Raw genomic sequence first — 27,568 nt, 5'->3', positions numbered from 1 at the left:
GCTCCAAGGGAGACAGATGGAATTTGTGGTCTGAGATAACAAAGAGCTGTAGAAGCTACTGACGGATGCAGCAAGCCTTCAATTGCCTCCACTGGGGAAAGGGGAAGTGAAAATTAGGGAGCCCAGCGCGGTGTCATGTTCCAATCACTACACAGTGAGCTGGAGTGGATAAATACTTGCTGAAGACAAACTCCATTTGTCAGTGGGTGTTTGTGAGTTTTTTTGTCCAGTCTAAAAGGGGCTCATCTATCATACGGGTGACTGTGAAATTAAGCAGACAGAGACAGATGCAGTCCACCTGTGATCTGGTCCAGGAAATAGATGGCTTCCTTTGCTTTCCCGTCATATTCTCTGATCCAAATGTTGAGCTGGTCTTTATCGCTCCCACTGTGAGGATAGAATAACTGGAGGCTCCGCAACTGTCTCTTTGGATTTATTCTGCTGCTCTGCATTCTGGCACCATCTCCCTCTTTTCCAGAAGCTGTGCTGCAGTGCATGAAGAGGCCTCCTCCTACTCACAATTAAACACTAAAATGAGCCTCTTGCATTTGTTAAAAATGTAAGAAACACATTTCAGTTGAAAAAAATGACACCAGAAGCCAGCATCGATTAGCAATAGCAGGATATGGTAAAAACGGGAAACTATAATACTTTTTTACAGAAAACTCATGATTTTGATTAGTTGCTGAGAAATTTCCCAGAGCAGCTTCTGCCTGGTTTTCTGTAAACATAATGAAAACACAACATCATTGCAGTAAATCCATCACATTGCTGATGTCCAAAGGGACCAAAAAAACAGCTGTTTGGACACAGTATAAATGAACACTATGATAGGGATAATTAAGTTTCGAAATTACAATTGAAGGATTTAATGCACAGCAAAGATAAATGATTTATCGAGGGAACTGTGCTTTTGACAGCAAATCACATTAGAAGAAGGACCATGGACGGCATATATGGGAACTTGATTGATCACGACAGCATTGTTGCAACCTACCCCCATGTCCCAATGTTGTCCCAGGTCCAGGTTTTCTTCTGGTTGTCCTTGTATGAGGCCAAAGTTGTTTATACAGCTTCAGGCATTCAGGCGCTGATCAAAACTGCTTCCCGTCTGCTGCCTACCCCTCATGTCTCACTGTCTTCGTTCACAGGCATGTTTAGACAGTAATGTAGAAGGTCCTGGTAATGCTCATGGCTTGATGAACCTGCACAAAAATAAACTACAAAACAAACATGTTGCTGCAATCTGATATGATAATGGACAAATAGCTGAAAATGGAAAGGGAACCATTAGATAACCTCGTGAAAAACATATATCAGAAAACAAATACAAATGAATCAAAATGAAGTCTACTTCTTGGTTCCATTAAAATGCATGAGGCCTGGCCTGAGTCATTTGGCTGGGAGGTTACGAAAGATGAATTAAAATAAGCACATTTAGAATTGAACAAAGGTAAAGCATCAGGTACAGTTGGACCTCCTACTGAAATATATCAAGCATGATGATGAGATGAGACAACAGACCTGCTAACTTTAGTGTTTAGAGCTGGAACCTCCTTTTATCATGGAATCATATTGCTCATTTATAAGAAAGGAGACACACATGAAAGCAGCAAATTTTTCTAACTGGATAATTTAAAAAAATTAAATGACATTGGCATTGTATGAAAAGGTAAGAGATGAGCAAAGTTGTACAACTGATCCCAAGGGAGACATGATTGTCTGCACCAAAGTTCATAGCAATCAACCCAAAATTTGTTGAGAAAGAACTATTTCACCAGAAACAACAACTACAAGAGGAACTAGAGGAAGTCAGGGATCACAAAAAGTCTTTATGATTCATCCTCTTGTGACCACGAATGACCAAAGTTCATTGTAGTCCATCTAATAGTTATTGAGATATTTTAGTCTGGACCAAAGAATCAACTGACTCATACGGCCACGCACAGAACCACACAGTGAGCGTGGTTAAAAACAACACGTAACTCCTTGATTCCACCGGACACGTCGTGTCTGTGCCACAGTTTTGACCTGTCCTCCTCTGTGCAGCTGCATGTCCAACCGGCAGCATTTCAGAAGCAGCCTGCCAGCCTGATGAAGTTGACTTGCTCAGATTTGATTGATTTGGTCTTTTTTGTCTGCTTTTTGTGCATATCTCATGCACAAGTAGGCTACAAAATTAAAAAGATTTTTTTTTTTTTTTTTTTCTATTTTTATGATCACAAGTTAGCACAGAGTCTTTTATTCTGAAAATTAACCAGATTCTCTTTGCTTTTTCTGTGTCTGACTTCCTGCCTTCTTGATCTGCTTAGAAAGAGAGGCCTACAATGAGTTCATACAAAAAACTTTAACAGTTTATACCGTCAAAAGTGTAAGTAAGAGTAAATAAAATAGACAATTACACCAAACTATAACATTTTGTGTACTAATGGTGACTCACTCATTGTCTTTGATGACAACTGTGTAGGTTCATCCTCTCAGGGCTTGAAGTCGATGCGTGTTCTCAGCTGTATTTGGTTAAAAGCCTGTAGAACAACCCTTTAGGCATTCAGGTCCATGTTTCAAAGTGAGCAAACAAACAGAAGCAACATGTCGTGAGTCAACAAAACAAACAAGTACATCAAGTTGTTGATTCTACTTTTTTCTTCACAGTTGAGAAAACACAAAGACACTTTCTCCGCCGTATATACCGTATGGTGAGTCATCCGGCACATATGGGATCAGTATCTGCCATTTCAATTTATGTCGCAGAACAATGCTCCTGTCATGGCCCTTTGCAATCGTACAAGAGCAGTGATCAATGGTGCTGACAGTCATTATGTCTCCCTCGTGTAGATTCAGATCTAAAAGAGGTACATTTATTGTTGTTTCTCTGCAGATCCATGTGACAAAAACATGTAAAAACAGTTATCATATGGATCTTAAAACACGCCTTTGTTACATCTACATCTGTTTCAAGATCCCCACCTCCTTCTGATAAAAGCATGCGGTAAAATGAACCATGTTGAGTATGTTGGATATGAGTGATTGCTCATGCTGTGCTTTTCATTAAAGCTTTGATTTCTTATTTTGCTCAACACAAATCACAACTGAGCGGGAAACATGGATCATATTAGAGCGTTACTCACCAGTCAGTCATAATAAGGTGAATGAAAACTAATTATTTAAAACATTAATCACAAGAGTCAAATCAGAGGAAATGTTGCCAGATTCCTTGTTATAAGCCAATTATTCTAAAAGGGATAACTTGGATTTTTGAAGTACTTATTCATAATCAGCGTAATCAGGTAATCAATATACTGCTGTGGACAGGGTCAGCAGCACATGTGTTTTAGCCACCATAAAAATAAACAATAAAACAAGATCAAAGCAGCAGTGGAAAAATGACTGCTTTTGCAAAAGGAGTCTGGTTGAGCGATAGTTGGCTTATATATGGCAGTTTCCTGTCAGAAAACGCTGTCTGACGGTAAGGTAAAGTGGTGAAAATGTTCTAAATATAGTGCATATTTAAACTGATACTTTAAGGGGCTAAAAAAGGTTTTCCTGCTGACCCCGTCCACAGCAGTAAGTAACTTCTGTGCTCTCTGCTTCTTCAAACTGGGTGCGTGCCAACAGGAAGTTTCCATTCCCAACCTGACAGATTTCAACAATGAAAGCGACATAGCAGGCTTTTCGAGTAACATCACGGGATGTACGTAACATAGAGTAGTTTTTGTAATCCCATACATAGTCTTATCCTTAACCTAACCAAACTGTGAGAGCTCAAAGCTACACAAACAGAATAACTGAATGCATGTTTTTGTATTACGTTGGATTGTAAGATTTTTTTGCTGGACACAGGAGGAGGTAAAGTCATAATGTGTACTACGCACACACTTCATTGTTTGTCATAGTGAAGCACATACCAGACTGTCTCCCAGACGAGTGGCTTCTCACCTGTGTGCGAAGTTGTGACATATGTCAGTGTCAAAAAGCTGTGTGCATACCAGGACTACAAGCAATCTGCCTGGGCGTGGTACACACAGATACACATCAACACATCAACACATGCGACACGCACCTTTTGAAACCACACAGTCGATCTGTCCTCGAGAGGAACACATGAAGATCACCTCATAGACATGAAACAAAACATCAGTGGTGCTAATGAACAATTTCAAACTTCTGTTGATCTGTTGTACGTAGAACTTTAACTGAATCATCGTTCTACAGCTGACGACAGACGGACACAATTTAAAAGATTCATTAAATAGTTTAACCTGTGATTTGTGATTTGTTGTTGGTCAATAGTTTAACCTGTGATTTGTTGACTTTACACTTTTATTAGAAATAAGTGTTCCCAAAGGGTTCTTCCTGAAGGTCTGAGGTTCTACCCAGAACCATTTGCTTCTGAGGAAAAAGCTCTTTTTTTGTCAGCAGTTCTTTATCAGACTAAGCATTCCATTAAGAACCCACTGCATCCAAAGAACCGTTTTTAGAAGAAAGGGTTCTTCAGTGATTATTCAGTTCCTTCAAGAACTCTGTCATCAAGGGCTCTTTGTACCATCATACAAAGGGCTCTCAGTAGAACCTCCAGTGTTTTAGATAAAACCCTTCAAAAAAAAAAAAAATCTTGATAGAACCCCCTCGTTGGGTTCTAGGTAAAACCTTTGGAATATAAAAAGGTTCTTAGTAGAACCCCCTAAGTATGTTTTAGATAAAACTTTTAGGATATAAAAAGGTTTTCAGAAGAACCTCCTAAGTATGTTCTAGATAAAACCTTTAAAATATAAAAAGGTTCTCAGAAGAACCCCCTCAGTAGATTCAAGATAAAAGCCTTGGAATATAAAATTGTTCTCAGTAGAACACGCTGACAGTATTTTAAATATAACCTTTGGAATTTAAAAATGTTCTTGGTAGAAATCCCTCAGTGGGTCCTAGGAAAAACCTTTGGAACATAAAAAGGTTCTCCTAGCGTCTTACAGAGGGTTCTGGGTGAAAGCTCTCACAGATGGTTCTAGGTGTAACCCTTTTTTTTGTTGGGTTCTAGCTAGAACTGTCTGACAGGATTCCCAGAGGAACCTTTATAAAACATTCCAACAAGAACCAAAAAGGGTTCTCCTACGGGGAAAGAATCTTTTATGGTTCTATTTGTAAGGCGTTGCTTCCTTATTGTTTGGGGTCTGACAGAAGTCACTGCTGTATGTGTGAAAATAATATTCAGAAATTCAGAACAGGAAGAGAAATTAGTCCTGAACATGTAACAACGTAACACCAATCAATAACAGTGGTCGTAGTATTTGTTCTAACGTAGATCCTCTAGAACTCCCACTTTACAGATGAGGAAATGCACGTGACAGACGTGAGAGAGGAACAGAGATAACATTCACACAGAGAGATATGTCAGAATATCGAAGTCCTGATCAGTAAATAAATGTTACATAATCCTGGTTTTGTGTAAGAGTTCATCGTATGTTGCTTCCATTCATCTGTGAGAAAACACCAAATACTTGACATTTCTAGTTTCTTATCGCCCGTGACGACAGGCAGCGCCTCATCCATCTCACACGATACTGATAACAATGAATGGGTTTCACACACACGTTGTAAACCTCAACACAAACACTTTTGTACAATTTATCACACTGAAATTTGACCTTGATCAATATGCAAAAACTATTATTATGTCTTTTGCAGAAACTTCAAAATACAGTTGAAAGAATTTTTGTATTAAAGTAGCACATTTTTTCCTTGAAAACAGAGACATTTCCTCATGTGAAATAAAAGTTCTAACTTTTGTAGAACCTCATAGTCAGAAGCTGATTGATGTTTGAAGCCTTTAAACAATATCATGTAAGATTTTTTGCACCTTCTGTTTTGTTGAGTATAATTTTTCTGTTACCTCAAGGTGTTAACAGTTTTCACAGACAGAGACAGTCAACCATAAAATTAAAAGCATTATAAGTTCAACTGAATGTTTCTCCTTCAGTCCACAGCAGTGCAAGAACTCAACTGAATAAATGATTAACATCACTTCAAAATCAGCTCTGAAGGTTCACAATTATTATTATTATTTTAAATATCTTCCTTTGGTACAAAGACAAAAGTAAAACTATGGTAAACAAAGAATTATCTTATTATAGGACTGTACAACTAAGAAAAGATTACAGATTTTCATCAATCTTAAATGTTAAATAAATGTTAAATCTTAAATTTATTTATGTAATATTTTCACTTCTTTATAATCCTCTCTGTGTGTATTAAATTAAGTGGTGACACCAAATAGAGGTGAAATATTTGCAAACCCAGAGTTAAGAAAAAAAACCCCAACACATTTATTCTCTAATCTATTCTCCGGGTCTCATGTATGACTTTTATATACTTTCAGAATGAATAAAGTTCCTCATAGCATTTTTATCAAAGTGGTCAAGTGTTTACAGTGAGTTTGAATGGGAATATTTAACTGCAAATAATTATTCTAATCACATGAGTTATTGAAGTTGACCAGCAGGACGGCTGAACCTCCACCTGTTCATTCTTTCTACATTTATCTTCATGATTCTGAGATATTTTATTCACAGTCGAGCCTTTATGCTGCTCTGTTGCTGTTTCACCACTTGGTGGCGGTGTAGCCTTTCCTATTCACACACAGAGAACACTGGCATCCCATTTGGATTTACAGTGATGCCTGATGCATTTCATGACAATAATTTGCCAAATGCTTCTGTCTTAAGGCGATTTACAAACACCCACACATCATGAAGTTCCAGCGTCTTGCCCAGGGGAACTTTACGACGCCCAGGCTCAGATCTCTGGCACTACAGACAAGTACTGAAGTGGTAGAAGTAAACAAGTCATTATGCATATCTAATGTGTTTGTACAATCATTATTATATTATTGGATCATTATTTTAAGCATAAATGTTATTGTTGTAGTCGGTCATAGTGGAGCTAAATTTGATTTAGTCTTAATACTGTTGGGTAGTTTCACATTTTATAAACTGATCATATATTTAGTATGCAAAATCCAAATCTGAAAAGTAACTATATTACTATATTTTAACTATATGTGTTAATTAAATCTAGTGCAGTAAAAAGTAGTCAAAAAGAAAAAAAAGTACTTAAATAAACTGAGGATGTTTTCACACCTAAAATTTCAGACTAAGGCCCAAACCAAGGTTCATCTGTTTTTTGAAATGGTGTTTATATTTGGTCTGGCTGGTTTTGGTCTCACATTGCAATTAACCAAGTGGACTGAAGAACTTAACATGTCATGCCTACATCCCGTCATCATCTCCTGCGCGGGCTTCGTCTCTCTATATTTGACATTGATCGGTTTGTGGACAGGCGTGGATTTGATGTCAGCGTGTTTACAGTTCGGCAGGTAACCTGACTTCACTGTTTGTAGAGAGATGAATGAACAGATTCACATCGTTGTCATCATATTATTATCATTATGGCATTATTACCACCAGTACCAGTGGGAAACAACTGAAAAGTGTCTGCATGTTTTTTCCAGTTGACTCTTTATAAAGTTTGGTGTGTTGTCCTCCTTCCTGCTCTGATGTTATATGTTGTAATTTCCTGTAATCGGAAAGTCCGAACCATCCAAAAAGTGCTTTCACACTAGAAACAAACTAAACCATGGTTCAGTTTGATCCAGACCGCAACCACCTTTTTTTGCCGGACCAAAGTCTGGCCTTTTGGTCCAGACTGTGGATCAGGGGAGTTTTCACACGTGTAACTATGGTCAAGATAAAACTGAAAAGTCTGAAAGTTCGGACCAAACAAGGTAGGTGTGAAAACACCCTTAAATACCTCAAAATTGGACGGAAAAGTCCAGTGTCTTTACAAGGATTTATTGACAGAATTTATCAGAAGCTGAAATATGTCTTCATTATTATATAATTGCCTGAAAATAGGTATTTTTGTTACCTAAAATGAGCCTCACACCAGGCTGAGAAGCAGCGTTTTTTGATTGAAAGTTTCAAACCTCTGGCGAGCCAACAGATGTCACAGAGTCCTGGAGAACATTAGCACATCACTGCAGTGAGGTCAAAAGTTAAACCACTGGAGGACAGCAGAGACAAGATCTTCAGAGGTTATTAAGTTACTTTTTAAGTCTATTTCTCAGTGTGAGTTCAGTGTTTAAGATTTAGAATTAAGATTTAGGCAGAATGGAACACAATATTCATAAGTATGTTTGCATCACTCGAAAATAAAAATGACTGTTTAATTACCAAGAGCTGTTTATGTCCACAGATCTTCTTCCATGGAGGCTCTCCCAGAACAGACTAATCAGACAATGGCTCTAGATACAGCCATTCATGTTCTAGTATAAAATGGAAGAACTAAAGTAAACTACAAGTAATAAATGTATAGAGTTACTTTCCTTTCCGCTGCCTACAATGAGGCAATGATTACACGTTTGCTGTTTAAACCAGTATTGCAGAGGTATAGACACATATCCAACCTGTGGAATTCATCAAATCAACTTTCTATATGAACTGAAATGTGCAAAATACTTTGCAGAGAATACTGTACAGTTGCTCTCCGACGAGCACTACCTTTGTAAAGCTTATTGTAGTCAAGTTTTGTTTAGACCAACTTGAGCTGCTGATCAAAGGTGGACAAGTTTGAGGTAATCAGAAGAAAGAAATCCTCCCCGACAGAGTTTCAGTGCATTTTAAACACTACCCTCACATATTTATTGAATGACTGTTGGATTACATAATATTTAAGGTCTTCTCTTGTCATCTCCTCAGTATCATCCTGCTCTGAAACCAGACCAGCTGATAGGGGCCGTCACAGTAGAGCAAACATCATAGCCTGAGAGCATTTACAATGACCCGTCGGCATGAGACAGCTATCTATCCCCTCGTCTCCATGAGCACTGATCTGCTTATCAAACGAGAGGCAATAGTCCTGTAACAACCTCTTATCTGCATCAAAACAACACTGAATCTCTGTATGTCGCTACGGTGGTTAAGGCAAGACACGTCTTGTTCAAAGAAATTTGTAAGCTTCGAACAACAGCTCCCTCCTCATGTGTCGTAGAGTTTGAGTGGGACAGACGTCGTGTCTGGCCTCCGGTATTAGAAAGTGGCTGTTGGGATGACGGCCTTAACGATGCCTTTTGGCTGTTTTGACTAACAATGCGGTGTGAGCAGTCGTCCTGGTGCCTACACAAGTGCTAATCAGGTCTAAAACAGGCTGAAGCATGAAAAGGTGAGCTCAGATTTGCATTTGTGAACTCTCACAGAGATTTGCAACAGTTCGTGACTGAATAAACAACTTTTAAATGCTGCATTGCATTCAACCTGAATGAGGCCTGATTGAATCCTAGGGATGTTAAAGGGACAGTTCACCCCAAAATCAAAAATAAATGGGTTTTTTTTCCTCTGTAGTGCTGTTTATCCATCTAGATTGATTTGCTGTGAGCTGATTAATTTTTCTTTCTCTTGAATATAATGGAACTAGATCCTTACTAACTAACCTTTCTGCAACATAATTTTCATGATGTCATATGTTGTTATATGTTGTTGCATGTAGCATCCCATCAAGTGAAATTCATATCGTAGCCAGCATGTTATTTTAAATGTCACTGGTATGTTGTCCTAATGTTCCCAACACTTATTGTCATATGCAACGTCCCTACATTGCAGCCATGTTGCTGTAATGTAATGTTTGAAGTGTAATTTTATAGTAACATCACTGCAACATAACTTTCTGAGTGTGATGTTGCAGTAAAATTGTTGTAATGTAACTTTTAAGTGCAATATTGCAGCAATGTCACTGCAACGTAACGTTTTAAATGTAATGCCGCAGTAGTGTTGCTGCATCATAAATGAACAAACGTTACAATCACAATGATGCAGTGACACACTGTGTTTGTAGGGATGGCACTGGGCTTGTGGTCCTCAAAACACCAAAAACATTACATTTGAAAAGCTGATGTCTCTTACATGTTCCAGTAATGTCATTGCAGTGTAGCCTTTAAGTGAAATTCTGCAGAGATATCTAGATATGCACATACTCGTGTTTCATTTATATACAGTTATTGCGGTGTCTGTTTTGATGTAACCAGGAAACCAATAAGCATTGTATTGCATGAGAGTGTGTGTAGTATTGACATTGGACTCTGACCCTCCACGTTGGATGTTCGCACTGTCAATAAGGGGAGGATTACATATTTACAACAACAAGAGGTTGCACAATTTTAATTTTTTTATAACAAGAAGGAAATCTCTGGTGTTCAAAGCACCACCAAAACAAATTGATTATTTAAAATAGAATCAAATTAGCATGGATCAGATCAATAATCAGCCCCAAGCTTGATTTTAATTTCACTGTTATGTATTTGAGAAATGGGCCAACTGGGCTGGGCTGAAAAATACTAATACTAGGCAGCTGTAAAACAGCAGTAACCAGGATATGGCTGGCTTTGCATGACGACTTCTAATATTTCAAAGGACAAGCATGGACACAAAGGATCTTGATACTGCAATGTAACTCAGCTGCATTTCTTTTTTATTTTATATTGCCTTACACATTTCAGTTCACCTGTGAAGATCCTGTCTGTTGTCCTCTGGCCTGTCCACTGTTTTTGTGAAGAGAATGTGGTGGAAAATCTAAAAATGAGGACGGACACCATGACCGAGATTGTCTTTTTGGCGTTTTAATAGAGCTTTGCAAAGGATCAGTACACAGTCACACAGAAAGTGTAAAAGGAACTGATAATGAGTCAAGAATGTAAATCTGTCTTAGAGGGTCAGGAGACGAAGGAGGTTGACCCAGGATGGACGTGATGGGCTTATTGGGAACTTTATTTTGCTCAGTCCCTCTGACAAAGGTTAAGTTTAAAGTTCACAAGTATAAGTTTAAAGTTAATACTGGATCAAAGTTTAAATTGCAGTTTAAATTTTTGGTGCCACAATTAAATTTAATCTACATTTAGGTTTTCTTACTTTTGATCCAGTTTTAAAGTTTGGTGCAACATACTTTAAAGTTAAACCATGATTTAATCTGATTATAAAATAATCCCCGTTGGTGCAGCCCGGCCTTTTTATTTTGCTTGAAATCTAAATCCATAACGAACTTGTCTAGACCTCTCTAACGTCACGTCGGTCATCCATGTTTCCCACAGGCTGTTCTCCGTTTCACTGCTGACACCAGGAAGGTGTAGTTTCATGGCAAGCATTGACAAGTACAAGAATAAAAACAATAGTCTGCCTCTGGAAAAAGTAGGAGACGAAACTGTCACAGGAGCCGGGACGTGTTTAGGCACGGGAGATGAAATCAAAAACACTTTTGAAAAAAAAAAAAAAAGCAGCACGTCCCACTGTGGCTTGTGACCACAGTCACTCTGCTGTTTGTTTCTGTTGTAATAATACGTTCATCAGTTCTGTACACTGTCAGTGCTGCCTGTCAAAACACTTTATCTTCTCTGAAATGATTTTCTGTGATAAAAATTCTCGAATTTACATTAAACTAACTACCCTGTTTTAAAAACAAAAATTACAACGATATCAGTGCAGAATTCTTTCCAAAATTTGTAAGAAATAAAATAAAATAAAAGTGCCCAGACTTCCAAAATTTAAAATAAAAAGAGAAATTACCCTTAATTCTGGTGGAAAAGAAAGAATGTGCAGTACTGGATGCCAGATACGTCACTTCCTGCCACAACAAAAGAAACCAGTGGAACAAAAATACATAGAAATTATAAAATATACATTTTGCTATATCTCCATTTGTTTGCTTGCTTGTTTTTTGTTTGTATGTTCTACATTTTTATTAAATTATTGTTTATAACTAATACTGACATTTCTTTATTTATGCTAATGTTATATGCTGTATCTATATTCTATATGTTATATTTTGTTATAATATTTTGGTAAGTAGTGATGTAATAAGCAGGATAATGTAAAGTGAACAGGTCAAGAATGACCTGCTCACTGTACATGATCCTTTACTTCATATCGTAACAGTACTTTGGAAACACACAAATATCAGGCTAACAAAGGCAACTGAAAACTGAAACAAAGATTGGACAAATTTGTATTTTCCAGATTATTTATTTTTTGATAACTTACAGAAATTACAAAAAAAAGGTCACAGTTTCAACTTCACAACACACAATAAAAATGTATATACAGGTTTGGCAAGTGCAGAAGTGCAATATTTGCACCTAGCAATAAATATTATATTAATTTGGTTTACAGTACAATTCAGATATTTAAATTATTATATTTCAAACAGAGGTAGACCAAACAAGGCCAGCATCTTGGTCAGTATTGGATGTGGAGGACTTCTTAGTTGGCGTTGACGAAGGATTGGTAGAGGGACATGAGCTGAGCCTGGAGGTCCTGGGCGTAGGGGTCCAGTTTTTCCCTCAGGTCCTCGGCGTAGGGGGCCACCATCTGTTTCACCAGATTTGCTCTCTGACTCAGCTCGACCTGGACCTTGTTGGTCATGGGGGCCACACTATCCTGGAAGTCCTGCAGGTGCTGGTCCACCTTCTGCTTCAGGTCGTCGGTGTAGGGCCCCAGCTGAGCCTGCAGGTCCTTCACGCTCTGCTCCAAGCTGGTCTTCAGCTCCTCACTCTTCTGCATCAGGGTGGCCCTCAGGGCGTCGGAGTCCAGAGAGTCGGCGTAGGGGGCCAGCTCCTTTTTGAGCTGCTCCACTTTCTGCTGGATCTTGGCCTTCATGTCCTCGGTGTAGGGCTCCAGCGTGTCCCTGACGGTGCTCAGCTCCTGGGTAACACGCTCTCTCAGCACCTCGGCCTCTGCAGTGACTTTGGTGATCAGGTCCTGGGCTGCGGGGGGAAGCTGCTCCTGCAGGGTGAGGGCGTACGTGCTGGCCATGTTGGCGCTCTCTGTCAGACGGGCACTAGAAGACAGATAAAGCATGTTCGACCATCAGATGTTTCTGTCTTATCAGACCGATCTTAAAGTGATTAAAGTTTGGATAACTTGAAGTTGCATGCAGTTCTTGTTAATAAGGTAGGAGAAGCAGAATGGGGCAACAGCATGGAAGCTAAGTAATGTAGTACTATGGAAAGGGTCAGCAACAAAAGGTATTTTAGCCTCTTAAAAAGGTTCTAGGGAAAAAATATATATCAGTTTACATCTACGCTATATTTTCTTCCTTTTCCTTTGCAGTCAGACAGCTTTTTCTGATGGGAAACAGGAGTTGCTGGTCTACTGCAGCCTCGATGGGTTAGTTTGTTTATGTTATTGAGTTCGGATTCACCAAAGCCACACAATAACACAAACAAACAACAGATTGAAGCAGCTGTAGCGCAGCAACTCCTGAGTTCGCGTATGGAGTTTGGTTGGTTTGCAGGGGGTGATATTTGGTTCATATAACAGCAATTTCCTGTCAGAAAAGGCGTGTGACAGCAAAGTAAAGCAGTGAAAGTATTCTAAACGTAGTGTACACTTAAACTGATGTTGATGTTTTTTAGACAGACCTTTTTAAGTGGCTTAAAATACCTTTTTTATTGCTGACCCTGTCCACAGCCATTCGTCGCTTAGTTTCCATGCTGGTACTCCTGTCTGCTTCTAACTGGCGGCGTGTCTACCAGCAGCTACTGCAGGTTATGCACTGACTATTGATAAGGATCTCATCATCCTTGACCTCACATCAAACAATCTGAAAGTCACCATGGCCCTGCGCGTCACACAACTTACTTGACTTCCTGTCCAAACTGAGACTTCCTGATCATCTGGAGGGTGTCATCAGCTGTCTGGGTGGCCTTGGCAATGTAGTCCCAGAATGCATCAGTCAGCACTTCCAGCTGTGGCTTGGGTGCATCAGCATAGAAGAGGTTGGCCTGACAGCCTGTTGGATGGACACAAGAACAGCTTGAGGACAGTGCAGATTTTCAGCCATCCTGCTGTTGACTTTGATTGTGATCAATAATCAAATAATCAAAAATAAACTTAAAGGAGAAAAATGTAATATATTTTCTGTGCTAAATCATAAAATAAGAATGATATGTCATTAAACAGTAAAAAAAGACAAGTTGAAATACTGGCCCATGCAACAACAACACACAGCCAGTACGTCTTCATTTGAAATTTCTATTCCAGTGCATTTATTCATTTAACATGGGGCTAAAATTAACACCGAACATTCACCGAATGAGTAAGTATCTGTTTAGGGGTCATTATGAAATCATTAATTACAAGGTGCTTGGATTATACATATATATGTGTGTATTTTTGAATTGCATATTGCTCCTTTAAAAGTTAAAAAACAAACAAAAAATTGCAACCTACCAGACAGCACTGCAACAGCTAGCACCACGAACACCTTCATGACTGCGTCTTGCTGAAAAATAATTACAATCTAGTCAACTTTCAAGCTGCATTCAAAGTGTCCAAACACACAGTATATGTTTGCCTCTTAAAAGTTTTGTTTTCAAATGTAGCATCATTCTCACCTGGCTTTGGCTTCTCTACGTATCTCTGAGCGTTGAAACGTGTTTGTGAGTGTCACACTGCTGCGTCAATACATATATATATACTGAAGCCAGATGACAGTTGTAGCCAAGAGCCCAAAGTCCAGGAGTCCCTGCCATGTTGTCATAATGGCTCTCTTCCTGTTTCTCGTGCTTCTACTGACTTCTATCACATGACCGCCAAGGCTACAATGCAGACTGACAAACACAGTCTTTACAGTATAATGAAATTATATGGCTTTTATGGTTGTACTAAGAATAGACCCCATCTTATTTTACAAAAAAATACTGCAGTAGTTCTCCTCTGACCCCCTCTGTAGAAAACATTTAGGATATACTAAATAAATGTCCACGTTGTCTAGTGCTAACAGCCTGCAGATAACTGCAGATAACCTTGGTATGCTTACACGAGTGGACTTTGTATCGGGGTCAAGCAACGTGAATAAAACTCAAAATAAAAAATAATCACACATAACCTCAACTATTTTTCCAACAATATCCAGCAAGCATGTGTCGGAAGTGAGTCAGTAATGAAGTCACTTTTGCCTAACTTTCTTTCAAAAGCACAGTATATTCTAGCTGGATGTCAAAACAGCAATGAATTTCCCTGACACTTGTAAATTTCAGGCCTTCATACTGAAACTCGTGGCAGATGGTGAGTTATTTTCAGAGTAAATAGGAAGATGGAGGAGGACTGCTTAACATCACACAGTGCTGTCACTCTGTCTGAGAGGGTTACATGAGGATAAGGACATTTATGCATTACAGAAAGCAGGAGCAAAACACAAAATACATTTGTTTCACATCACAGTCTGTCACATCACAATAAAGACTAAAATCTGATGTCCTGAATACACTGTACACTGTACTTTTATGTTTTTCCCCAATTGGGAATGTAATTATTTAATTTTAATTCCCATGTTTTTAATGCCTTTTGGCTTACACTTAAAGGAAGCAGTGCCCAAATGTATCAATAAGCTTTAGTACTCGAGAGATGGGATGTCTGCGATTGACTGATATTAATAATATGTCATCAGCAAAAAGGCTGGCTTTGAAATCGTAGTTGCAAATCTACACTGTCTAAAACGCTGCTAGCATCGCTGTCCTGAAAAATGCATCTTGGTATCTGCTCCGTCTCTTCAATCACTATAAATTATTTTATGTTTAAGAGACTGGCATGAGTCCTTTTAAATTTCCTGAGGAAAAGGGTCAATAGGGACTGTGTCAATGTTTTATACACAGATAAATGCAATTTCAGGAAAGGGTGAGTTGCATATTGTTATCACATGATGGTACAGGACATCCAGAAAAAACAATACAGCACTTCTGGCTTGTTCTATCTCATGTTGTCTTGTGCGTCATACAAGTATATTGGGCCTACCTCTCTGTCCTGTATTTAGGTGCAATCCTGTATCTGCATATTGTAAGTACCTAAATACAGGATTACATGAGAAATGGGAATTTCTATCACAGGACCTTCTAGAAACAAACTAAGTGGTTTTGTGCAACTGGGCATCTCTGACCGATTTACAAGTCAGAGGCTGACTTGAATGATTTCTCCATTTTGCTTTTATACATGGTATACAGATTCCTTCTCAGTGTACTAATTCAACTTTACAATATCTTTGATTTGAGTCTTGTTGGTGGCATCTCTCTTTTCTCCCTGACTCCCTTATGATTGTTTTAACATTGACTTCAGTAAAAACCTTCACAGCCAGCTGCTGTCTCCAACCTTTACTTGAAGTGTGTTTAGCTTGCTGGGTGGCTGTGCACCTAAATTCATAATGAGGGCAGAAGAGTAGCCAAAACAATTTAAGTCATAGTATCAATATTCATTGATTATGCTTTTTTTTTTCTTTATGTGAGTATTAAATCAAATGGTAGTCTTTTGAAAACTGTCAACGCCAACTCTGACCTTCCAATGATCTCTGAGAGGAATAAGGTTTGTAATACATTTAGCAAACTACTCTTTAGAACACAATTTCTTAAATACCAATAGAAGCAAGAGATAAGTACACTTCAAGCTGTCCTTCGGTGCACCCGTATGAAAGTCTGGATGACTCTCAGAGCAAAAAGAATTAAATATTTTCAATAAGTTGTTCCAGTTTCAAATCTCAGACTCAGAGTGAAAAAAAAGAAAAATGGGTTTACAACTCAAAATGAAACTGCTGCTCTTCAGAGTGGTTTCAGATAAGTGGACTATGGTATGCGTGGTGTGAAACAGCAGCTACTTTGTCCTTAGTAAAGTGACGGTGTCTGAGTCTGCTGACCCTTGACCAGACCAGAACCCGGATTGTTGAACGTTGCCATGACACTGAAACAAGAAACGATGAGTTAACTGTGACGTCGGCTGGAAAAATGTCAAGCTAACAGACACAATAAAACTAATCAAGGCCGGACATCAAAGAAATTCAAGAGAGAGGTTTTGTCTATCTTGGCACTTATCTGTGATAAAGTGATTAAAGACAGGCTTGAGGGGACAAGGTACATTTAAGATCAAACTGATGAATTTGATGAGTCTAATATATTTATTAAAAAAAGTCACAAAGAATGCTTCAATAGTCATGGTTTCAGATACAAATTGATAGCTGATATGCAGAAAATACAGTGTAATTGTGTGGACTTGCGTGTGTGTGTGTACTGCATGGATTTTCTGGCAAAGTGTGTCAGTGAAGATATGAGGGTGAGGCAAGGTGACAGCAAGGCACTCGCACCTGGACTTTGGCCTCATAACTGTTTTGCTTGCTATATAAGCTGCAGAGCTTCACAAGCTGAACACAAGCGCTGCCAAGTGGACTTGCAGAGATACAAACAAACACTCAGGTAAGATGATGAAGAACTGGATCGGTCTGTAGCAGCTGAGATTTTCATTTCAGGAACGCTTGTGCTAACTAGCTTTGTATCTTCTTGTTATAAGGTCTAAGAGCCATGAAGGTCCTCGTTGTGCTCGTCCTGGCCGTTTTCACCGGTGAGTATGGTGGAAAAATATCATGCTTTTCTTAAGTATTTAAAGATTTTTACTAGAATGCTATACATAAAGAACTGCAAGGCTTGCTAAACATGCACTAGTATAAATGACTGGAGGTCCTGGAAAATTTGAGCACTTCATCTCCTGCATTCTGGGAATTTTTATGCACCAATTTGTGCCTTGACTAGAAAGGGTAAGTTAAAATGAGCATTACTGATGGTCAGGCAATATTACCTCAAGACTAGTTACCAAACTAACAAACAACACTGCACGTACACTCAAAAAAAAAAAAATATGGCAGATTGAAGCTGTTGCTTTTGAGGTTGCACATAGCGGTTTGTCAAAATAAATGCTACACCTTTGATCTCAGTTCAGGCTGTCATGCATAAAAAATGCTAAAAAAAAAACCTGTTCTTGTTTCTATCCAACAGGCTGTCAGGCCAACCTCTTCTACGCTGATGCACCCAAGCCACAGCTGGAAGTGCTGACTGATGCATTCTGGGACTATGTTGCCAAGGCCACCCAGACAGCTGATGACACCCTCCAGATGATCAGGAAGTCTCAGTTTGGACAGGATGTGAGGTAGGTCAGACGAGATCACTGTGACGATTGGTGACATGCTAAAAAAATACGATTGTCCTTTATCAAATAATGAATCTGATGTGTGCAGCATTTTTATCTAAATTTGTCTTTTTCCTTTTAACTTAAAAGTGCTTTCATTTTTAATAAAGTAAAAGTAACCAGCCATAATCTAAGCTTTAGCGGTGGACAGAGACATTATTATTTGTATCTGTATCTGTTCAACCAACATCACTATCTGCATCTGTATTTGGATAGAATACTGGATACTGGAATTCTACTGGAATACTTTAACTGATTGTTCTCTCTCTTGTCTCTAGCGCCCGTCTGACAGAAAGCACCGACATGGCCACCCAGTATGCCGTCGCCCTTCAGGAGCAGCTTCCCCCCGCAGCCCAGGACCTGATCGTCAAAGTCACCACAGAGGCCGACGTGCTGAAAGAGCGTCTGACCCAGGAGCTGAGCACCGTCAGGGACACGCTGGAGCCCTACACCGAGGACATGAAGGCCAAGATCCAGCAGAGCGTGGAGCAGCTCAAACAGGAGGTGACCTCCCTCGCAGACTCCTCCGATGCTGAGGCCCTGAGGGCCGCCCTGCTGCAGAAGACTGAGGAGCTGAAGACCAACCTGGAGCAGAGCGTGAAGGACCTGCAGGCTCAGCTGGGGCCCTACACCGAAGACATGAAACAGAAGGTGGACCAGCACATGCAGGACTTCAAGGAGAAAATGGCGCCCGTGGCCGAAAGGGTCCAGACTGAGCTGAGCCAGAGAGCCCAGCAGGTGAGAGAAATGGCTGCCCCCTACGTTGATAACCTGAGGGAAAAGCTGGACCCCTACTCCCAGGACCTCCAGGCTCAGCTCACCACCCTCTACGAGTCCTTTGTGAAAGCCAACTAAGCAAACCTCCACCACATGTAAAACAAAGAAACTGCATCCCAAGAAACTAATCCTCCGATCCCAATAACACATCCATGTTGGTAACAATATGACAACACAAGCTCATCAGTTCTGAAATGACTTTAGATATATTTTAAGTATTAGAAATAGATAAATAATAAATATTGACTGTTGGTCTGTGACCACACACTGTGTTCTCTTCCTGTTTTATGGAAATAAAGTAAAAGCAAAACATAAACCTGCAAGTTTGTGATGTTATTTATAAAGCCCAAGTGAAATTTAAACGAGTGTTTGTCAGGTTTAAGGATGTGAAACGGTTTTCTTGCAACTTAGGCAAGTGACAAGAGTTTGTCTTTTTGATGTCTATGAAGAATAGATAGATAAATAAATGAAAAACAGCACATCATTACCTAAACGTGGTAACTAGAAACAGTATCTCCACGTTGTTACTCACACATACATAATTAAATGGTTTGATGATATAAATCAACTTTCTTTTGAACCCTACAAATGCTCCATGTATCAAAACATAAAAACTTGACTTGACTGGATGCAACAAGAATCTCTGAAAAGAATTAGTGCCATCTGGTGAACATGTAGAGTCATCGTATGTTTTCAAGTGCAGATGTAGGCAACAGTGTGATCAGCCATTATCACAGTTTTTTATTCAGTTATTTTTTACAATTGCTAATAAGTGCTAAAGATACTTTCTTCCCTTTTTCTAAACTCTTCATGCACGTACATCCCAGTTAGCTGAATGATTAAGTTTCTGTGCAAAACTGCATTTTGTTTATTACATAAAAAGTTAAAGAAAATCTTCTCTTCATGCATGAACTCCATCAACTCACTTATCCTGGTCCAACTACTCCTCCCTCTTGTCCAGGCATTATTTTTTCTCTCTCTCCTCCTCTGCAGAAATTTGGGGTTTGTACATAAATGACCTATTTCTCAATATTTCAATGATGCTCATTCACAAATACTTATCAGCTGTTTCAATATAGTTTTTAAGCTGCTATATTGCAAAAGTAGAAAGTTTATACTATTTCAGCTTTTAAACATGCTGTGTACAAGCATTTTGTAAAGAGAGGAGAGCGCCATGAGGTTGGTATTGGTTAGTCTGTATGTAAAGAAAATGTGAGCACTTCAAAAAACATATTGACTGCATTTTATTTGGGAACAAAATGAATAGTGTTAATGGTATGGTCCACAACAGACAGATCAACAGACAGTCTACAGGTTGCACAAAAGGATGTTAGTGGTTCTAAAAAATTGTAATGCACAGATTTAAAATTTGACAGTTATAAGGATGCAAAAACATAAACATGTAACTGCACACAGAAAATCAGTGGGAGATAAATCTTTCCTTGTTTGTTCAGTGTGTGGTTGCAAAATCTTGCCCCCTCTGCCACGCCCCTGTACCAATCTGTTGTGGGTCCTGGATAGGACATGTTCAGGTTTGTCTCTGCAAGCCTGGAAGTTCATAAACACATCCTTCTTCCACCTTGTTTTTTAGTTTTCCTTTTGTGCCTCCATCCCCGCTGCCAGATCGCTCCCACGCTGCCTTACCCAGTGGCAAACAACATTCCTCTGTTCTGCCCCCAGCTGTCACAGACTGTACTCACCATTAACCCTCCAAGCACACACAGCACAGCTAGGATTTCTTAATATGTCTGATTATGTAAAGATTTGGGGTTTTATTCTCAACCTGCATGTTTTAAAGGTTAACACTGTGGTACCTATTTACTGTATGACATAATTACTTGTGAAGACAAAACAAGCAAAAAAGGTGGATCTGTACAATAAAAAAGGAGGTTCGAGGGTTATGTGTGGGACTATTTAATTACTGAGCTTTAGAGGTGCTGGTGGGCATCAAACTTCTGGACGGAGCCAGCTGAGCTGTTTGGCTCTGCTTTCAGTCTTTGTGCTAAACTAAACTAACCAACTAATGAAATTACTAACTAACAAAAAACTAGAAGAGTCCACCCAGTAGGGTGCAGATACCCACAGGGCAACAGATGGTGAAGCACCTACCGCAATGCCACCACAACTGTCGGCTGCAACCAGTGGGGATTTGTAAAGTTCAGCTGATATTAACATGACCCCTACATGTTGTCCTGAGCTGGCTATTTTGGCACAATAGAAAAACATACATAATTTCCAGTGAGACACTTCACTTAGATACCAGACACTGCTGAACATTGTGATGTCACAGTGAAGATGACCTTTGACCTTTAGGATATAAAATGTCATCACGCATCATTTTATCATAACAGATATTTGTGTGCATTGTTTTGCAGTAATGTATTACTAAGTAATATATTATTGTATTATTATTACTTTTTACTACCTGTAATGAGTAGTGTAAGGGATTTCCAAAACACAAATTATATTACAGTTACTTATTATTTTTTTAAACTAGGTTACATGCTGCAGGTCAGGGCAGGTCATGTCAGATGTTAGCAGAACGGCTAAACCAAGGATGGAGGATGAGGGAGAGTGAGAGAGGCAGACTTTCCACAGGTGGAACTATTGTCATTATTTTGACTTTGTTGGACTACCTTTGGAGAGAATTTGTGGTGATGGAATCTAATCTGAAAGCCACACTCAGAGAGGTCAACTTTGTTTCCCCCACAGCCGACATCTGGGCAGCTAACAACAAAAGCTTTCTGGGCGTTAGCAGTTCACTGGATCAGCTGATTAACTTTGGAGCGCAAGACCAAAAATGTACAAAAGTGATGTAGTAATGTAGTAAGTATTTAGTAACTTGTAATTACTTGTACTTGTATTACACTTCCTGATTAACTTTCCCAACACTGTTTGCCTGTAATTTTGTCATAATTAACATATTAAATCTTGATTTACAGCTAAAAATGTGTTTAGTGAGGTAACCCTGACATTTGACAACCAAAATCTAATCAGTCCATCCTCGTTTACAAGTAGATATTTGGGCCAAATTTGAAGAAATTCCCTCAAGGCGTTCTTGGGATATTGCACCTGAAAACATAATGGCTCCAGCCATAAAATCGTTAAGGCATAAAAGTCATTTTAAGAAAGTACTTTCAAGAATTCAGCCACTAATGTGCACAAAAAGATTAGGCTGATCAGTCCATAGCTTTTGAGATTAGCTGCAGACTGGTGATCAATGACACATTCATGCAATCACTCATTCACTCACTCATGCGCACAGTTGAATTTTAATTAAATAAAGGTCAGCATGATGGCATCAGCAAACTCTTTTTTTCTCTGAAGTCTATTTTTGCTTCATAAATCACATTAATTCAGTTTCGCTAGATGTCCCACCAGGAGATCTCACTCCACAGTTTGAGAACCACCGCTCTAGCTTAATTTCTAACATACAGACATGAATGGTATCAATCTTATGATCTAACTCTCAGCAAGAAATTAAAAGAGCATACTTTCTAAAATGTCAAGCCACTACTTTAATTAGCACTGATTTAAAATAACACTCTGCCAAATAAAATATCAGTGAATATGAAATAACATGTTGCAAAACAACCAGGTTTCTGCACAGCTTGAACTCCTCAGCAGACACCAGGCTTTTGTCTTTTAGCCAAAAAGGAAAACTACAGGCTAACATTAGCTCACCCTGAGCATCGTGCGGTGAATGACAGCAGGCAGCAGTCTGACTCAAGGTTACCTTTTGTTGACACGTTTGCTGCTGAGTGTATCAAATGCGTGACCTCTTCATTACGCTGCTATAAACCCAGCAGCCCTGCTCAGACATTTGGCTCTGCTGGCACACATCCTCGTCAGCTGATACCACTCTGACTCAGAAACCAGATGATGGGGGGGATATGCTGCAGGAAAAACACTCAGTTCTGAACTTGAACATCCAGATCAACAACTTTTTACCCACAGAAATTAACTGTAATAACCCCGCTGACTTGTCCAAACAGATGCTTCCCTTTTTGGAGGGATGAGATCATCCAGACTTCGCCATAAACCAAACTCTTCAGACCAAGCTTTCAGAGAACAACATCATCAGGCCGGGGTTACTGTCGGTCAAACCATCTAAAGATGCCCTCTCACACACACACTTGCCTGATAGATATTGGACTTTGCTTCTGTTGTTGTGAGGCAAAAGGAGAAGCAGATGGAGTTTAGATGACTTTACTGTATTACCTCATGGTTCTTCTTGGTTCTCTCTGTTTCACTTCCCCGTCTGTCCGTTTATCCTGGTGGTTCAGGCAAAGGAGAGCACGGCATTGTGGGTTTGTGTGGTCTGACTTGCATGCGTAGCTAGGTCACTGTCGTCCATCACCTCTGCAAAATACAGACAAAAAATGCATAGTTGTCAATACTGGAAATACATCTTAGTAGCTACACTCTTGGAAGTACAGTTTGTGAAAGGGTTCTTCCTGAAAGGCTGTGATTTTAACCGGAACCATTTTCTTTTGAAGAACCCTTTCTGACAAAAGTGGTTCTTCAATGATTGTTGAAAGTGTGGGTGTTAAAAGATGTTTTCTCAGTTTAAAAAAATATTGAAATGATGGATGACCACAATATACAAACTATGAGGTTCAATAATTTCATCTCATTGTAGAACATGCAATCTGGTTCTTCATAGAACCCTTGGAAGAAAAGAAGGTTAAGGGTGAAACTATTATAATTTATTTGTTAATCCTCCTGGGTAGGTTCTAGGTAAAACCCTTGCAATATAAAAAGGTTCTTGTAGAATCCCCTTGGAGTTCTTGTTAGCACCCTTCGAAAGTGGAAAGTTTCTAGATAGAACCCCCAGACAGGGTTCTGGGTGGAACATTACACCACAGAATGGTTCTCTGTAGAAACACTCCACCAACATGGAACCAGCCCTATTCCGGTTCAAATGCCTAATTTGGAAATGTTGTTAGCATCTCTATCAAAAAATAAACTGGTTCGGAACCTGAAAAGTTGGTTCCCAACTGTGAAATCTTTATAAAAGGTTCTACCAGGAACCAAGACGGGATCTCCTATGGCGACAAGCTGAATATGGTTCTAGTTAAGACTTTTAATTCTAAGAGTGAAGTGCGGATGAATGTCTCAAATCTCAGATAAGATGGCAAAAGAAAACCCTGTGAATATGTAAAAAACATAAAAAGTCAGTGAGTGATGATGTTCCACGCAGAGTGATTAATAGAACAATGATGAGAATAATAAAATTTCTGACCTTGATTTGACTGCATGTTTGAACTGGACTGGACTTGTTATCTATCTGAACGTACAGTGTGACACACCTCAAACGATGACACACACTACATGCTACAGTCGTGGAATATCAAGGTCAAAGGTCTTCTGTTCTTCACGGAAAAGTGACACCTAAATGATAGTGAACTGTTCTCCTCTGAAACACAGAAAATAACTGTCTTCCACTTTAAGACTGATGAACTATTCAATGGGCACCGTCTCCCAATCACCGAACACATAGCTGACCTCTTTGGGTTATCACACTACGATGTTATCATGTTCTCACACTAATTACCTGACCGAGCCAACCTCCTTACACTTTGTTCCTGCGTAAAGATGGGCTTCTGTGAAAACTGACAAAACACAGAACTCTGTTGGCTTGACAACCGAGAGGCCAAGTCCTAAAGGGCAAAGGTCATTACACATGTGCAGTGAAGGAATCAGAGTTGAATCTGATATAACAAACTGTACTGTGTCATCGCTGGTGACGTTCAGTCCAGCTATTTTGGTTTGCAAAAGTACAGTGCTTAATTTAAAATGACTTAAAAAGGCAAAATATAACCGATAAGTATGACAAAAGAGTAAAAGACTATTTTCCCTCCTTTCAACAGAATCCACTCACAAGAGGCCAAGGCTCTTGTCATATATATATGTACTGATAGTGATGAGTGAATGTAGCAGCATGTAGAGTCCTGCTCCCATCTTAAAGGTCCAGTGTGTGACATTTACTGGGATTTATTGGCAGAATATGGCAGAGATAGTGCATAGCATGTATTAGTATGTTTTCATTAGTGCGTAATCAAATGAAAATAAGAATTATGTTAGAATGAGCCGCCACGTTTCTACAGTCCAGATCAGACCACATTTGTCATTTTGCATGAGTTTAACAGCCACTGCAGTTTCTCCTACATAGCTGGAAGGGGAGAGTGAGACAAACTGCAACCTAACTCTACCAAATCCCACACACTGGTCCTTTAATTTTTTTTTCTATACAAAACCTGCAAACTTATTAAAGGTATTACACTAAGTTCAAGTGTCAAAAATGCTGATATGGTCCTTTTAGTCAGTGTTCTGGGTTGAATTTAGTATTTTGTTTTGGGATTTGTTATCATTTGTGGTTCAGAGGTGAAACTTTCCCGCTGAATGTCCTGCTAATGCATCAACAATATTTTAAAACCTGAAAAATATCAAGTCTGTCTGATGTGGAGAGCAAATAATCATCTGGACTCATGACAGTTACGTTCATCCACTAAAGCAAATAACTGTTGCGCAACAACTTACGGTAAACTTCTAACTTTCTTTTTGCACAAAACACCCCCTTCTAAGTGCCAAAATTTCAAAATCCTGGACATTCCTCGGAAATATCTGTCCTCTGTGAAACCCTTCAACATAAAAACCTATTTCAGTTTGTTCTACTATGGTTCCTGATTGTGTCAGCACTGTTTTTTCCCACAGGTAATAAAATAGTTTATGTTCTCTGTATTTTATTTCCTGTAATCCTTCTTTTGTACGGTGGGCTTCAGGGCTCTCTGTACCTGAGGACCAGGTCTGAACATGCTCATCTTGTAATGCTGACACCTTTTATTTGTACTTCAGGCACTTACTGGTAATTTATAGCTCTGCCTCACGCAGCAGTTTATCACAGCATGTATAGTACATGACAAAAGTAATCTGGTAAATATGATCTGCATTCAGAAAAATCACACGTGCTACGTTCGCCATTTGAAATATGAGAGTGGGGTTGTCATGTAAGGATATGTTGGGGATTGTGTGTCTGTAGGGGGTGGATGGGTTGGGGTGTGAACGGTCAGCCGGCGCTGGCAGACCTTTTAGAATAGAATGCATGTGTGAAAGGCTGATTAACATCCTGGCGTGAGGACGATTTATATTCAGATCAGGCCACTTTGTGACAATGAACAGAGGAACCCCTGCAAAGCTGTGGAGGATTTAGACCACTTGACGATAATGATCAAAATAAAACTTGCAAAGTGGCGGTCATTCGCACCAAGACTAAAAAAAGAAAGAATAAAAAGGAAACAACACCACCACATGAAAATCAAAGGTAAAGTCAAGTAGAGCTGCAAAATATACTATATACAGTATATAGGCGATTATAATTTTCAAACTTTGTTTTAAATTCTAAATCATTCCATCATACAGGTTCATAAAGTTTTCAATGCAAAATCTGAATCTGATAGATAATTCAGCCATCTGATAAATGTTAAAAGAACAATGTTTTCCAGATGTAGTGGAGTATAAGCGACTGTTGAATAGAACTAATTACATTTTACTCAAGTATTGTACTAAACAGTTCACTCCAAAATAAATTACATATATTTTTCCTTTTATCTGTTCTGCTGTTAATCTGTCTAGACAGTTTTGGTGCGAGTAGCCAAGTTCTGAAATATTGACCCTAGAAATGTCTGAGAAACCAGAAGTTTAATGTAGGAACTATTTTCTTTCTAGTTCTTTCTAAGATAGATATTAGTTCCTGCATGAAATAGCTCATAACGAAGTCTGTGAGTCATCATGAGTAAAAGACATTTCTTTTGAGTCACTTCCATTATATTTGAGAGAGGGCCAACATCTCTATGGCCAACATTCTAAAAACTTGGCTACTCACACCAAAATAATCTAAATGGATAAATAGCACTACAGATAAGAAGAAAAATATATGAGTAGATTTTGCCTACATTCACATTACTACTGATGATTACTTATCAAAAGTAGTAGTCATCCCTACAATATTGCTGCAACATCCATAAATAACATCAAGTATTTGACCCACAATATCGTGATATGTGATTTTCTGCATAGCATCCTGCCCTACTTTATATACTGTATGAGTTTAATTTACTGTGATACACCATATTCAATAGGCTTATCATTTTCTGAGAATTTATGATATTTTAGAGAAAATGCATATATCTGTATATATATATATATTGAAGCATAGTCTTATCATACTGAGGTATTATTTATAAGACATATCCTCAGACCTACTTTAAACTGTTTTTATTTATAAGTCATAGTTTTTACAAACAAAACATGCAATCAGCTTAATATGATGCACTGTTATAATTTAAGATACCTAACAGTGAAGGAGCTACATAACTAACTAACCACCAGCTTTTACTTTCGATTGACTATTTTACATTGTAGTGTGGCAACATTTTACTCGAGTAAATTATTTGAGTTGTTGCTGTTTCTACCTCTGTAAGAATAAAGTCGAGACTCCAAACATTTTCAACGCTGAAACACGTGAAAAGAGTTGAAACTCTGTCAAACTGAGTCAAGTAAGTGAAAACAGAGGAATATTGTTGGCAAGTTGTGGAAAGTTTTTACTCTTGTGACAGACTGATTGCTCAACCAACAATACAAACCTGTGAGAACTTCGTACGCGGAGTTGGTGGCACGTTGCATGAGGAGAAACAGGAATCCGAGCCGACAGACAATCATCAGCACCACGTGAACGCGGGCGCGCACCCCTCCCCTCC

General features: G+C 39.0%; 2 protein-coding genes and 1 long non-coding RNA gene across 3 annotated transcripts; 1 reads left to right on the top strand and 2 right to left on the bottom strand.

The window, feature by feature from the left end:
* Nucleotides 1–229: 229 nt before the first annotated feature.
* On the bottom strand, nucleotides 230–27,553 carry LOC146321837 (uncharacterized). Its single transcript, XR_014771412.1, has 3 exons — nucleotides 27,455–27,553; nucleotides 23,031–23,171; nucleotides 230–1,205 (listed from the first exon to the last, which is right to left on the bottom strand). It is a non-coding gene; the product is annotated as an uncharacterized LOC146321837 (long non-coding RNA).
* On the bottom strand, nucleotides 12,034–14,358 carry LOC146321839 (apolipoprotein A-Ia-like). Its single transcript, XM_084727127.1, has 3 exons — nucleotides 14,262–14,358; nucleotides 13,671–13,821; nucleotides 12,034–12,867 (listed from the first exon to the last, which is right to left on the bottom strand). Exons 1-3 carry the CDS (start codon nucleotides 14,299–14,301, stop codon nucleotides 12,291–12,293), a joined length of 768 nt encoding a protein of 255 aa, XP_084583253.1. The 5' UTR covers nucleotides 14,302–14,358; the 3' UTR covers nucleotides 12,034–12,290.
* LOC146321838 (uncharacterized) lies at nucleotides 17,161–18,910 on the top strand. Its single transcript, XM_084727129.1, has 4 exons — nucleotides 17,161–17,266; nucleotides 17,361–17,411; nucleotides 17,843–17,993; nucleotides 18,311–18,910. The coding sequence occupies exons 2-4, from the start codon at nucleotides 17,372–17,374 to the stop codon at nucleotides 18,885–18,887; spliced, it is 768 nt and encodes a 255-aa protein (XP_084583255.1). The 5' UTR covers nucleotides 17,161–17,266; nucleotides 17,361–17,371; the 3' UTR covers nucleotides 18,888–18,910.
* Nucleotides 27,554–27,568: the final 15 nt, after the last annotated feature.

The sequence above is a fragment of the Lutjanus erythropterus genome, chromosome 9 (genome assembly GCF_056507025.1).
Source record: "Lutjanus erythropterus isolate fLutEry1 chromosome 9, fLutEry1.hap2, whole genome shotgun sequence".
Classification (NCBI taxonomy): Eukaryota; Metazoa; Chordata; class Actinopteri; order Lutjaniformes; family Lutjanidae; genus Lutjanus; species Lutjanus erythropterus.
This window is presented reverse-complemented; position numbering and strand designations above follow the sequence as displayed.